Source organism: Saimiri boliviensis, chromosome 10, assembly GCF_048565385.1.
Source record: "Saimiri boliviensis isolate mSaiBol1 chromosome 10, mSaiBol1.pri, whole genome shotgun sequence".
NCBI classification, from domain to species: Eukaryota; Metazoa; Chordata; class Mammalia; order Primates; family Cebidae; genus Saimiri; species Saimiri boliviensis.
The window spans coordinates 33,840,937-33,855,980 of NC_133458.1; the positions used below are offsets into that span (position 1 = coordinate 33,840,937).

The window sequence follows — 15,044 nt, forward strand, 5'->3', positions numbered from 1 at the left end:
TGCATTGTGATGTATTAGTGTTAGCATTTACTGTAGAATTCAAATTTACCCTGAATTTTAATGCCTTTATAAATCGTCAATGATAGTTGTGTAAACATCAGCTCATGGGCAGTAGCAATAATGTATATGTTAAAGGTTCTTGTTAATAAAAAATGTGTGGCTAATTCATAAGGCATAAAGCATGGCAAACATATTAATCTGTTTCTGTTTTGATTTTTTTATGTATTCTGATATCTTTAATAATTCTCTATATATGCATATACTTACAGTTAAGCTGTTATATGAAATCCAATTTGTTCTTTATTTATATTTTTGAAAGTTTTAAGGTGGCAAAGAGAAATCATATAAACATATATTTTAAGATTCCACTTTTATTATCAATTTAATAATATTCAAATTATGAATCACTTTCTGGTTTGTGTTTTAAGTCTTTCCTATAGAAATATTTAATGTTAAGCCCTAAATTTGAATCGTCACTTTGTATCACTCATAAGACTTTTTAAACATATTTCCCTATTTTATTTACATAACCACTTATTTTGTGTAAAATTTCAATGGAATTTTTTTATCATATGGAAAATACAAATCATTTCCATGTATAAAATATAAGGGAAACAGAGATGTTTGTAAATTAATTTATTTTGGGTGAAGCATAGAGTCCTTTGGAGGTTGACCTTTAAGTTAATTAGAAAGTAAAAGGTAAATTACAGTCCAATGCCCCTGACCTTGCCGTGCTAAATGCCATTTTCTTATCTATTATGACTTTTAGTGAGTGGTAATTTTTTCCTCAGCTCTACTTTTCAAAAAGATCTTTTTACAATGTCTCAAATAGCATGCTTATCTGTATGGATAAGCATGGCATTTCTTCTATTCATCCTGGAGAAGGGAGAACCCTTGCACACTTGTAGTGGCAATGTAAATTGATGCAATCATTATGCAAAACGATATAGAGATTCCTAAAAAAATTAGAGAAAAAATAGAAATACGATGTGATCCAGCAATCCCACTTCTGGATGTATGTACTCCCAAGATGAAATCAGTATGTCAAAGAAATATCTGCTTCCCCATATTCATTGCAGCATGATTCACAATAGCCAAGATATGGGAACAACTTAAGTGTCCCTTGATAGATGATGAATAAATAAAAAAAAAATGTGCTCTGAGTTACTGTAGTAACTTCTTTATGGTTGTCCTTGCATCAATTACTGCCTATTTGAGATCTTTCCTACACATGGCAGCCTAAAAAAAAATGTACAAATGTATTTAAGAAACACAAAAATACAAGAAGACAAAAAGATAACAGGTGTTTGTGTATTCCTTAACTACATGTAGATTTTTGTTTAAAGGCTGTAGTGTGTAGAATGGGTCTGTAGTAGGCAAGAATTGATGAAATAATGAAATACATTATTTCATTAATGTAGGCCAGAGATAATGTTGACTGAGACCAAGGTGACAGCAGTCGAGATGGAGAAGATTGAACAGAGTCCAGGCATATTTCAGTAAATACAATTGACAGAATTTGTTGGAATGAGAAAGATAGTGTTTTTAAGGAGGACAAGCAATATGTTATAGCAAAGTGGCTGACAGTATGAGCTCTAAAGCAAGACTACATGATTTCAAAACCCATGTCTGCCATTTTCAGGCTCTGGGACCTCAAGCAATTCTCTTAACTTCCCTATGTCTTGTGTCTTTCATTTATAAAATAACATTGTAATAGTACCCACCTCATTGTACTGTAAGACTTACATTAATTAAAACATTTAATTGATTTTAACTTGGACCAGTACTTATTACATGCTAAGGACTCTCTGTTTGTTATTATAGTGACGGTGATGACATTAGCTTATACAGGTGATCCTGATGAACTAGGTTTGACAAAAGAAGTAATATCTTTAGTTCTGAATATTTTTAGATGGGAGTTTTGTTGAAGACATTCAAAATATGTATATTTACAAGTCAATTGAAATATATATGTATTATATGTCACAAATATGTATAGTCTTGAGACAGAGTTTTACTCAGTTGTCCAGGCTGGAGTGTGGAGTGCAGTGGTGCAACTTTAGCTCACTGCAACCTCTGCCTCCCAGGTTCAAGAAATTCTCCCTCCTCAAACTCCCAGGTAGCTGGGATTACAGGTGTCCACAACCACGCATGACTTATTTTTGCATTTTTGGTAGAGACAGGGTTTCACCATGTTGGCTAGTTTAGTCTAGAACTCCTGACCTCAAGTGCCCTGCCTGTCTTGGTCTTCTGAAGTGCTGGGATTACAGACATGAGCCTCTGTGCCTGGCCCTCAAATTAGGTTGAATAGGCAATTGGATATGTGAGTTTAGATGGAGGAGCCTGGCAGAATACAGAAGGTTGGTGATCTGGTATAAAAACAGTCATTAAATCAATAAAAATAAGATATTCTTAAAAGAGAAACATTAGGGAAGGAGAGACAAGGGCCTGTGACAGTTTAAAGAAATTCCAGTTTCAAGGAAGGATGGAAGGCAAATATAAATAAATAAACAAACAAACAAACAAACTGGCAAGGGAGATAGAAAAACAGGCAGAGGTAGAAAAACCAGAAGAGTGAGATATTGCAGAAACTCAAACCAGAGTTTTTTCAGTAAAAAGAAGAGATAAACTCTTTTAGATGCTTTCTAAGGGGTCTACAAAGTTGAGATTGAAAACTTCTTATTGAATTTAGCACTGAGGAGATTACTGATAATCATAGGAAGTGCACTGTGGGTAGAATGAGGAGACAAGCCAGAAGGAAGTCTTTAAGAAAATGGGGTCAGTGAATGTAAACAACTCTTTCACGTAGTTCGGCTGTGAAAATAGAGATGAGGTAGGGCAATAGTTTACTTGAGAGGAGGGTTAAGAAGTCTTTCTTGTTTTTCTTCTGTAAAGATGACTCAAAAATGATTAAATGTTAATGAAAATGTCGATATTCTATAGTGGATGGTTTCTGAGAAAACCTGAGAGACGGGTCCAGAAACAAGAAGTCGGAGGAGAAACATTGACTCTATTAATTATATAATGAGAAGATGTGGCAAATGCAAGTAGGTTTCTACATTTCACACTGATGCCATTGTCTGCTGGCTTCTATCTTCTCTGTGACATAAGAGGCACAGCCACTTGCAAAGACTGAGAAGGAGCATTAAGAGGGACGTGTAAAGATAATGAAGTTTTTATATTTTCTTGTGCAAACAGGTAGAGTTATGTAAACCCAGTAGACTTACGTAAACACAGTAGAGTTATGTAAACACAGTAGGGTAGAGGAGCGACATCATACAGCACTGGATATTTTTGATCATGAATAATCTTATCTGCTCTACTGTGCATGTAATTTTTAGCAACAGTGGCTGGCTACTCAGGGGCAGACATGACATGGAGAGAGACAATGGTTGGGTTTATAAATCAGTTGGAAGTTTTATAAATAACCACCATTCAAGAAAAGACAAGAAAGAGAGTTTGGAGTTTTAAGAAAACTTGTTGAAATAGTTTACAGTGGAATCTAACCTGAATAAGGAGGGAAGTAAAGAAAGGAGAGGAGTGCAACGAGGCATAACTATGTACCTCACTGACCTAGATTCGCCAATGGAGTTGAAGGACTATAGAGATAGAATTAATTCAACAGCAGTGTTGGAAGAAGAAACTGTGATAACTGTATCAATTTTTTGTTTACTGGGATGGTGAAATGATACTCTTTCTATCCCTGAGTAACTATAATATCAAGCACACACCTTAGGTATTTTTTGCATTTCATTTCTACAGGACTTGCAAGTGAGGTGACCAAAAACCAGTTTTAGACTCTTAAACTTAGTGTTTAAAATGAGAAGCCCGAGAGATAGTCTGCTTATGGAGGAAGTTGGAGTATTTCCCTAGTGCCCCCACCCCCTGCCACTTGTATCACAGGCAGAAGAAGGGAAGAGTCTCCTACTTAGCAAGGTGAGATAGATATTAAGAAACTACTGCTTAGAGAACTTGATATCTACCACTCTAGACTTAGAAAAGGTCAATGGATTATTGGTTGACACATTCCTGAAAAATTAGAAAGTAAAAAGTCATGGCTGAATTTCCTTACCTTAATCAAGTTTCAACTGCACTTTCACTGAAAGCAGGGCAGAGGTGCCTGTTTCCCTTGGACCATATGTAGGAAACATGTGGGAGGAGTGTCATTTGGGATCATTTGAAAGGCAACTTCTTCCAAGAGGGATTTTTGACATCATAAGTGGATCTGAAGATAAAGATACGAGGTGGGCTATTACATGAAGACACCATGAGTATGTCATATGACACTAGGCAGAAGATGTGCATTACCTCCATAGAAAGAGAAACAATCTGATGTTCTTATTTGGGTATGGGAGTCTAATAAAATCTCATAAAATTGCCCACCAGATGGAGTCATTTCAAACACTCACCATGCCTGGAAAATACTAATACCATTTTTTTAAAATTAATACACAGTCAAATAAGACCTCTCCTAATCCTTACCACTCCTCACTGATCCTGTTCTTCTCTTGACATTCCAAATGTTGAAAATTTAGAAACTGAGTGTAGCAAGTGGTGAGAAGCATTGGAACTAGGAGAGAGAGAGAAGGCCAAATTCATAAACCTCCTTCCCACTATGGGCTTTCAAGCAGGCCTGATCTAGGGGTTAAGAGAATGCTTAACTTTAAAATTTGGAATTCTTCTTATTAAATAGGGCACTGTTTATTTCAACTACTGAAATAAAGATGTTCTTCTGACTAAACATAACTGAAAAACTATTAATTAAATGAAGTCACCAGAAAAGTTATTGGTTCTTCTCTGAATTTCACCATAGGAATAGGAAGAATCAAACCAACAAAGTGTGTTGACAGGGTCATGGGTGAGGGAATGAATGAACTTGCTTTTGGCTCACATCCTAGAAAGACATCTCTTAAACAAAACACTTACAGGTGGGCTAGTGATTCCCCAAGTGAAACCGTTTCAGGATGTACCACTGTCCAAAGTGTAACTACAGGAGTGGGTGACTGAGGTGAAGCAGAAGTGAATATTGTTGGAAATGAGATAAAAAAATCTGTGACACCAGGATATTTGAAGGGCTATTCATGAACATAGTATAGTCATTCAGTCACTGACAAGATTTGTAGTAAGGAAGATGATTATGTGCTGAGTGCATATGTTATCTTAAATGACAGCAGTGGGTGACCAGGAGATTGGAATATAATGATCAACAGAACGGGGAGAGAAAGAGATATCCAAGTTATATGATCCTTAAAGAAAAATGGATTTATTTTTGTGTGAATAAAGGATCAACGTTCTGGGCGAGAGAGTAGGGAGCAAAGAGGACACTGACTTTATCTCTCAGTGCTGAGGTTATATGGGATTGAAAACATTCAATTTCAGGAGTAATATCCTCTGGGAACCATCCATTAACATGCGTAGGTGGGGAAACTCTTCCAAAAGAAGTTTAGGGATGTATTGACTATGTACCAGTATCAACAGAAAAATAATGAAAAGCTTTAGGAGCAATGGCAAGAAAGGAAGATATGAGGGAAGAGTTTGGTACAGGACTAGAAAGAAGGATGAGGAAATGAATGAAATTTGATTTTTAAAAATATTTCAGTGGTTTCAGTTTAGATACATTTATTGCTACATCTCTATTGATGGAAAGATAAATGCTGTATTAGTCAGCTCACATCATCATAAAAAAATACCAGACTAAGTGGCTTAAACAACACAAATTAATTTCTCACAGATCTGGAGATTGGATTAGGGTCTGCCAGGGTCAGTGTCTGGTGAGGCCTCTCTCCTGGCATTGGGGACAGCCACCTTCTTGTAGCTTTCTCCATGGCAGAGAGAGGCAGAGAGAGAAATCCTCTTATAAGGACACAATCCCATCAGACCAGGGCCACATCCTCATGACCTTAACTAACCTTAAGTACCTTCTGAAGGCCCCATCACCAAATACTATCACATCAGGAGTTAAGGTTTCAACATATGAATTAGTGGAGGTGGTGGGACACAAATATTCAGTCCATAACAAATCTAGAGCAGTTCTCATGGTACTTTTTTGTTGTTGTTGAACAGAACTCAGGCATGGGAACCAAGTATCGAACAAAGAGGGACCACATGATATGTAAACTTATGTGTTTGTGCATTGCTTACTCTTCTACTATTGGTGGACTGACAACAATCACTGGTACCTCCACCAACCTGATCTTTGCTGAGCATTTCAATACGTAAGTAACCTTATTGGATTGGCGATTCAACATATGGGCAGCACATAAATTATAAAAATTATTCTTACCTGACTCAGAGAATTCAAGTACAGAGATGTTATTTCAACTCTCCTTTGTTTCCCTTCAGGACATCTATAGGTCTACAGACCTCCCTTTGTACTGAGACTTAAATATTCAGGGCATAGTGAATTAACTTGTGTGAACAGATTTCCCAGGTCAGCTCAGAGGATATAACTCTTGGCTGACTACTCTAAACAGGCAGGAAAAACATTTTTCATTGAAAACAATACCACTAATGGTAGTTAACTAAAGTGAAAGGAATTATTTTGTCGGGACAATTTGTGTAGAGTTTGGGGACCAATATTTGAACTTAAATAATGAATGGTGAACAGAGGTATTAATTACGGAAGGCTTGGCTTTGAAATTCAAAAAAGAGTTGAAAGATTGAACAATTACAATAAATGTCAGTAATAGTCTACAAACAGATGTATGAATCTTAATATGTTTGGAAGTGTGATGATAATCCAATTCAAAAATGGAGAATCTGTGGACACAACAGGTAGAGCACTTGGGTTAAAAATTCCTCAATTTGCAGGTACTTACATTGTGAATTACTTTACTTATTTAGTTTTTTGAGACAGAGTCTCACTCTGTCACTCAGGCTGGAGGACAGTGGTGCAGTCGCAGCTCACTGCAACTTTTGCCTCCTGGGTACAAGCAATTGTCGTGCCTCAGCCTCCCTGGTAGCTAGGATTATAGGTGATCCCAGCTAATTTTGGGATGCCAGCTAATTTTTAGAAGACATGGGATTTTGCCATGTTGGCCAGGCTGGTCTCAAACTCCTGGCCTCAAGCAATTTGCCCGTCTTGGCCTCCCAAAATGCTGGCATTACAGGCATGAGCCACTGCACCCAGCCACATGGAGAATTTAACAACAACAAAAAGGTACATGATTCTCCCAAGACTTAATTTTTTTATATGTAAAATAGTCACAGTTTATAGGTTTATTGTGAGAATTAAATGAAGTAAACTATGTAAAAATATTTTGCACTATGTAAGTATCATTGAAACAATAGTATGAAAGTCCATGGTGTCATATGAGCACTCCGGCTGGTTCCACTAAAAGAACAGATAATAATCAGAAATCTAAGAAGATGGACAGGATTGAGAAAGCCTAGGAACAGGATGTGGGTTCACAGAAAAAATAGAGTTCAGAGGCAGGAAAACTACTCTCTGAAAAGTAGATTCATAGACATTGTCAATTTTCTGAAATTATTTGCAAAATGTTGTGCCTGAATAGATTCTCTAAGAAATCCATGACTCAAAGAATGTCAATCTCCATTCTAGAAAGAATGGGTGTCTTTGTTCAAAGAACACTGGTATGGAAGTCTAGGATCAATATTACACAGACCTCTATGAATATTGTTTCTAAGAATATACATCCATTGTATACACTCCAATTACTGAGTTAGAAAGAAAACTTTAAAAGGCTTTTGGTTTATAAATAAGAGACTTCTGAAATTCACAGTACGAGAGAGGGTTTGTCCAATGTATCCTCTAATTCAAGACAGGAAATGCACCTGATCTCTTTTTGAAAATGACTTATATCATTTCTTATGAATTCTCCAAGGGAAGAAATTCCACATTGTAGTTCCCCTCTGTGAATTTCTTTTTCTAATATCTAGACCAAATTCTTATGCTTCATCTTGGTTGATATTAGAGAACTGCTGGTTTCCATTATTCCCATGAAATTACTTGATACAGTCAAAGTAATTCATATTGACGTTGTTTTGGTCTTGTGATCTTGCAGAGTATATCAGCCAAAGTTTGTTTTAACTTTTACTTATTGAATGCACTAATCCATTTGTAATGACAGATTAAGAATATTACAGCATTTTGAGCAAAAGGTTTTAGTAACTACTTTCACTAGTTGTCTAATCTTCTGATTTTCCTAATCACGGAGATTTGGTCAAAAAGTCCTTTAAATTTAGAGAATGCTTAAAATATACTTTGAAACATAATGATGCTTTTCTCCAAAAGGTCGTCTTTACATTAGGAATTATATGCAAACTGGAAAAAATTCAGAGTCCTTTTATGATATAAAATACTGGAATAGAAGGGAAAATAAACTTATGTGAAAAAATATAATTGATAGTATTAAACAAGTGAGATATTTATTGACATTTTGCTTAGATGTTGGCCCTACAAAACATGGTAGCATCTCAAGGCAATAAAAAAATGGAATGTATTAAATTTCATTGGAAAATATGATAGAAGCTTAAAATTCGTGTGTGTGTGTGTGTGTGTGTGTGTGTGTGTGTGTGTGCTTTTTTTAAATGTTTGGAGCTTGAGAGAAATAGCTCTTTATCTACATATCCACTACAATAATGTCACCTTTTCCTCTTGATACCACTTGTCATCTTTCAGAGTAATACCAATGATCCTTTTGAACAATTTCATTTTGGGTCCCTTCCAGCTCCAAACTTCCGAGTTAATGGCTTCATATCACTGACATTTAGAGAAAGGTATCATCTTACAAATAAACTTAGAGGAAGAAATTATGTAACATATTTTGAAGCCTTATATTTTTATTTTTTGATATGTTTTACATATAATCTCTTTGTATGTAATGTGTATATGTAATAATATTTACAATGTATTTTATATTTTTTTAATTAAGGAAACAAAAACAATGAATTATGAGAAAGCTAAAAGTTATTCAATACAAATAAAAACAGACCTCCATTCATTTATTCAATTAACAAACATTTCTTGAGAATTGGCAATGTGTAATGTACAGTTTTGAATTATATTGCAGAATGCAAGAAATAAAACCTGCCAGGAAGAATATTCGTCTGGTTGTCTAGACAGAACATACATATGAGAAAAACCACTAAAATGTAAAAACCTAGAAACATTTATTTTTTGATCTATAGGTGAGAAGGTAGAGAGATGTATTGAGCTCTTGCCAGATTTACATACAGTATAGTTTACCTATATCCTACATCCTTTTTATGAAGGTGGTATATAGTCAGTGATTAAAAGCATAGGCTCAGGAGTTAAAATGTCTGTGTTCAAATCCCAGCTTTTTCATTCACCAGCTGGGTGACTTTGGACAATTATTAAGCTCTCAAAGCCTGTTGCCCTTCCAAACAAATGAGGAAAATAACATGATCTCTCTCATAGAGGACTGTTTTGAGTTTTGCATAAAATAAGGAGCGCTTAGCACCTAGCACAAAGCATGGGTTCAATAAATGTTGGTTGGCCAGGTGCAGTGGTTCACACTTACAATCCCAGCACTTTCGGAGGCCAAGGTGGGTAGATGGCTTAAGTTCAGGAGTTCAAGATAAGCCTGGACAACACAGCAAAACCATGTATGTACAAAACATACAAAAATTAGCCAGTATGGTTGTATACACCTGCAGTCTTAGCTACTCGGGAGGCTTAGGTGGGAGGATGGCTTGAGCCCAGGAGGTGAAAGTTGCAATAAGCTGAGATTGCACCACTGTACTCCAGCCCAGGTGACAGAGTGAGAACCTGTCTCAAAATAAAATATATAAATGTGGGTTACCGTTACTACTAGAGTTGAGAAAGTTGAGGTTCAGCTTAGGAGATTGAAGACCAAAACCAAAGGCTGCCTCCCTAAAATTTACCTTCCTGGAAACATCACAGAAGGGTTTACTAAAAGAGGGCTGTAGCTATGTGCCACATACCTTGGCTACTACAGAAAATGTGTCCATATGACTTGGAATAATCTTAAAAGAGGTAAACACCACATTTATGGAGAAAAGGAATGAAAATAGTTCATTAAATCAAAGTACCATAAAGTCTGCAATGGGTGTTTTAGGAAGGAGTGACATAGTCTATGCATGTTTTGCATAGTTTACAGTATGCAGATTGGCACTATGGGAGTCTGGAGACAGGAAACCAATTAGGAGTCTGTGATCAAAGTGCCAATGATGAAAGGCAGAACTAGCCTAGTTATGAAGTGATAGGAGGATTTGGACTCAAGACACTGCAAAGTCAGAAGGGTTGAGTAATTAGATATGAGAATTTAAGGGTAAGGAGGGCTTAGGGCAACTCTGGGGACTTTTGTCCATAAGGTCAGATAGATAGTGATGACATGAACTTCTTGAGAAGACATGGGAAAGTTCAGGTTCCCTGGAGATATCATTAAATTTGAATTTGGATACGTTGAAATGCCTGATGTGAACCTACCCACAAAGTGACTTTCAGCAATCATTTGCAAATGCCTTGAGTTAGTTATAAATTTGAGTATCTATATAGGCAAATATTAAATTTTTGAGCATGAAAATGGTCACATATGAAAAAATGTTAAAAGAATGGAGACATGGATAGACTCTTAGGAAATATTGACAAGGAAGAGGATGAGCAGAGTTAATTGAGGTAGGAGAGGAATCAGAAGTATATGGTACTTTGAAAGCCAGAAGACCATTTTCAAAATGGCAGATGAGTCAGGGATTTTACAGTGATAGAAGAGAGGCATGTACAGTGATAGAAAAGAGAATGATGGCTGATGTTTATAAAGTATGAAATATTTCTGACATTCTTATTCTTAGAATCTGGTAGTAGCTGTGGTACCTAAATTCTTAAATTCCTGCACTCCTCTATTGTTAATTCACCATTAGCTTTAATAAATCGTTGCAACAGGGCATTCTGGAAATAGTCTTTGTTCTATTACCTCTTGTTTTAATTATACAAATTCATTACATTTTTCCATAAGGAAAATCCTGTTTGCTTAATGGTCTCTACCTGATTGTTATCCCTTTTTACTCCACTGATACACTCTTCCAGTCACCAACTAATATTTTCTAACACTACTGTTAATAAATACCATCCTGTAATTAAGCTATTACTTCCTACTTTGGTTCTTGAAAAATCAGCCATTTTGTTCCATTGAACTCATCGCTGGAGTTGCCCCAAAACCACAGCAGGGGAACTTCTACAAGGGAGTGCCCCAAACAGTCCTGAGATGGTGCTGATTGTGATTCCAAAGAAAGAAGAACGAAATACCAGGGTGATTGGTAAAAAGCATGTATTAGCGGAACTTACGGAGTGCAATCCTCTAGAGGAACAATGAGAGAAAATGAATGTTCTACCTGGGTGTGTCCACTGCAAGGGGGTCAGGGCATAGAGTTTAAGGAATCTGGCTTGGGGCCAGGGCCAGTTTCTTTCTAGCAAACCTAGATACCTTTATCAGTGCCTGGGAATATTAAAGTCCCCATTTTGGGTTCAAGCCTGCCAGGAAAAAACCTGCAGATGTCTGGGTCACACGGAAGTCAAAGCACTCTAATTTTCAGTCAGGACTCAAAAAGGAAGCAGAGGGAACTGGGGGACCCTACGCCAGCCAACTCTGTCAACATCTTTCTCTACGTTTATGAATTCAATGCCATTTGAAACTCTGTTCTGTTATTTCTTAACCACTATTTTTATCTCTTTTTAAAATCATAAGCTATGTTTACCTTTCCATAGCTTGTCTTATCCACCCATGCACATTGAGGATTACACCATCACCCTTGACAATTACTAGCTTATAATGGCTGAATGAATTCTTGTCTTATTCTTCTTTTAGCCCATAAAGGACACAAATAGGTGATTTTGTTAATCTGTTTTGTGCTACTAGAAAGGAACAACTGAGACTGAGTAATTTATTAAAAAAATAGGTGTATTTTGGCTATGGTTCTTAGGGCTGTACAAGTATGACACCAAAATCTGCTCAGCTTCTAGTGAGGGCCTCAGGAAGCTTCCAGTCATAGCAAAGGCAAAAGGGAATCACATGACAAGAAAGCAATGTTTTTTTAACAAACAGATCTCCTGTGAACTCTACCACAGAAAGGGTGCCAAGCCATTCATGAAGAATCCACCCCCATGACCCACACACCTCTCACTAGTTTCCACTTTAAACATTGGTGATCACATTTTAATGACATTTGACACAAATAAACATCCAAATCATACCAGTGATCAATAAACATCATTTGAGATGAACTGTATTAAGATATAATAAAGTACTAATTATTCTTGGGAATCATTTAAATAACTAAATTATCTTTTAATATAAAAACAAATCTATGACAGGAAATATTATTAGAGACAATTACTACTTTCCTAGTAGAGTGGTTTTGATGCATCAGTCTCATCAAACAAATACAGTAGCTATTGGTGAAACATACACACAAAAGATCTATTGAATCAAGAATGGAAGATTATCACAAATAAAATTTCACAGCTTGCTGGTTACCAAAGTATATTTTTTAGTTTATAGGTATCAGCTGTGAAATCTATAGGTAGAAAAAGCAGGTTGGAAGAAAGTTGTATTATCAATGATTAACACAGTCACTGTTGCTAACTGTGTTTTACATCACTAATTAAAGAGGAATAAGATAAACCAGTTAGAGTTGACCCTTGAACAATACAGGTTTGAACTGTATGGGTTTGCTCATATGAAGATTTGTTTCAATAAATGCTGTTGGCTCTCCATATCCACAGGTTCCCCATCTGCAACCAAACACAGATAAAAAATACACTATTTTAGGGCTTTGGAACCCGTGGATACAGAGAGCCAACTTTTCATGTATACACATGGGGATTATACTGGGCCAACTCCAGGAGTCGAGTATTTCTGGATTGTGGCAACTATGGGGGTTCCTAGAACCACTCCCCCTCACATGCGAGGGACAACTACCTAGCAATAAGCACTTTCAAAGATTACTATGATTTTTCACTGTAGAAATGAGCAATATATATTCCTCAGTAATAATTCTTCCAGTAAATACTATGGGAGAAATTTGCACATGGCAGACTTAGACCTCAGTTCAGATTTCAAGCCCACCATATTATCAGCTTAACTTCTGTGACTATCAATTTCCTCATCTGTAAAATGGGGGTGATACTAGAACTTACAATATTATTAAATCATTAAATGCCATAATGCCCATGTGGCTCTAGCAGAGGGTCTGGCACATAGACACTTGTCAATAATGTTAGCTGTTGTTTTGCCACTGCTTCAACTTTTGCCATTGCTGTTAAAAATCTCAGCCTGGGTCATGAATGATGAATAGTTAATATCTTGAAAAAAATCCTCTGGAATAACACGCATACAAAATGAAAAAATAGCTTTATCTCAGAGATAATCAAAACCGTCATTAGTCAATTGGTCTATAACTGGTGTGGACACTAGCATACTGTGACCTTTAATGCCCAAAATCTGTTCCAAGGCTATAAATTTTCAAGACTACGTTCATTCTTTTGTAGCCATGTTCTGGGTATTTGATGGGTATTAAAGTTATTTGTTGTTTTGTAGTGGGGCATAAGTTGCATATAAGTTACATGCAGTGACAATGACTCTTCCTAAGAGTCAACCTTGATTCATAAATGTGCTTTAGGTCAAAGCACATCTTCGTGTTATGGGGCAATCATTTCTACAGTTGTTTAAAAATGCCATGAAAACATAAAGTTTATACTCCAGCCTGTGGATGTTTTGTAATATATATGGCATTTTCTATATTCACCCGGCAGCTAAAATTGAGGATATGATGGTTTATTGAACAGAGGTTGTATTTTAAACTCCTCCTGGGTTAAAAATCCAGTTTGACTACACGATCTGACTTTAAGCAATCCACTTAGTCCCCTAAGACTCAGTTTCTTCCTGTGTAAAATAAAAATTTAATGCTTTCTTCACAATTTTTTTTTTGAGACGGAGTTTTGCTCTTGTCCAGGCTGGAGTGCAATGGTGCGATCTTGGCTCCCCAGTTCAAGTGATTCTCCTGCCTCAGCCTCCTGAGTAGCTGGGATTACAGGAATGTGCACAATGCTCTGCTAATTTAGTAGAGACGAGGTTTCTCCTTGTTGGTCAGGCTGGTCTCAAACTCCTGACCTCAGGTGATCCACCCACCTCGGCCTCCCAAAGTGCTGGGATTACAGGTGTGAGCCATCGTGCTCAGCCTAGGATTTCTGATAGAATTAATAGTGCTTAGCTCATCTGCTCATTCCTACATTTCTACCCAACTGCTAAAACTTGTAGTGCCCCAAGGTGCATTACCAGCTTCTCTTCTAAATCTTCATTACTCCTTAAATTATCATACCCATTTCCATGTCTATAATACCACCTATATACTGATAACTACCAATTTCGCATCTCTATCCCTGCCCTCTCCTCTGAATTTCAGACTTATTTATCTAGCTGCATTCCAACATGCCACTTCAAAAACTGAGAGACATCTCAAATCAGTACACCTCAAAACAGCATGCTTGGTCTATCACCTCTCTCCTGCCCTCTTGCCAACCTGACCTTCCCCTCAGACTCCACCATTTCAATATATGATATCTTTTCTCCATTTCCTGTGTTTTATTCCAAATATATCTAAAATCTATTGCCTTCTCTTTACCTTCACATGTAAACTAAAATATACTCCACGTTACCCTACTTCCAAGGAACCCTATCTTCTACAAAGTTTCCCTGTGTATTTCTCTTCTACTGCTGCCTTACAAATGGCAATCAACCTATTGGTATAAAATAGCACATATTTATCTCATTATTTTTGTGGGTCAACAGGTCAGGCAGAAAGGGGCAGACCAAGATGGTGGAATAGAAGGCTCCTTGGATAGTACCCCATGCAAGGACACCAATTTAACATCTATCTATATATAAAAAACACCTTCAAAAGAACCAAAAATCAGGTGAGCACTCACAGTAGAAACCTTTTAATTTCATATTGAAAGAGGCACTAAAAATGTAGAAAAAACAGTCTAAAATCATAGATGCTGCTCCTCCCGGATTCCCTGGCAGTGGCAGCATGTTGCACAGAGC

At 36.7% G+C, this 15,044-nt stretch overlaps 1 protein-coding gene across 3 annotated transcripts in view; it reads left to right on the plus strand.

Annotated features, from left to right (window-relative positions):
- Window positions 1-15,044, plus strand: part of SLC13A1 (solute carrier family 13 member 1) — a 96,795-nt gene that overhangs the window by 51,421 nt on the left and 30,330 nt on the right. For all 3 annotated transcript variants that reach the window (XM_003921035.4, XM_074379137.1, XM_010343571.3), the window contains exon 7: window positions 6,064-6,215. In XM_003921035.4, coding sequence (XP_003921084.1) covers window positions 6,064-6,215 — 152 coding nt within the window. The remainder of the gene's footprint in view (window positions 1-6,063; window positions 6,216-15,044) is intronic.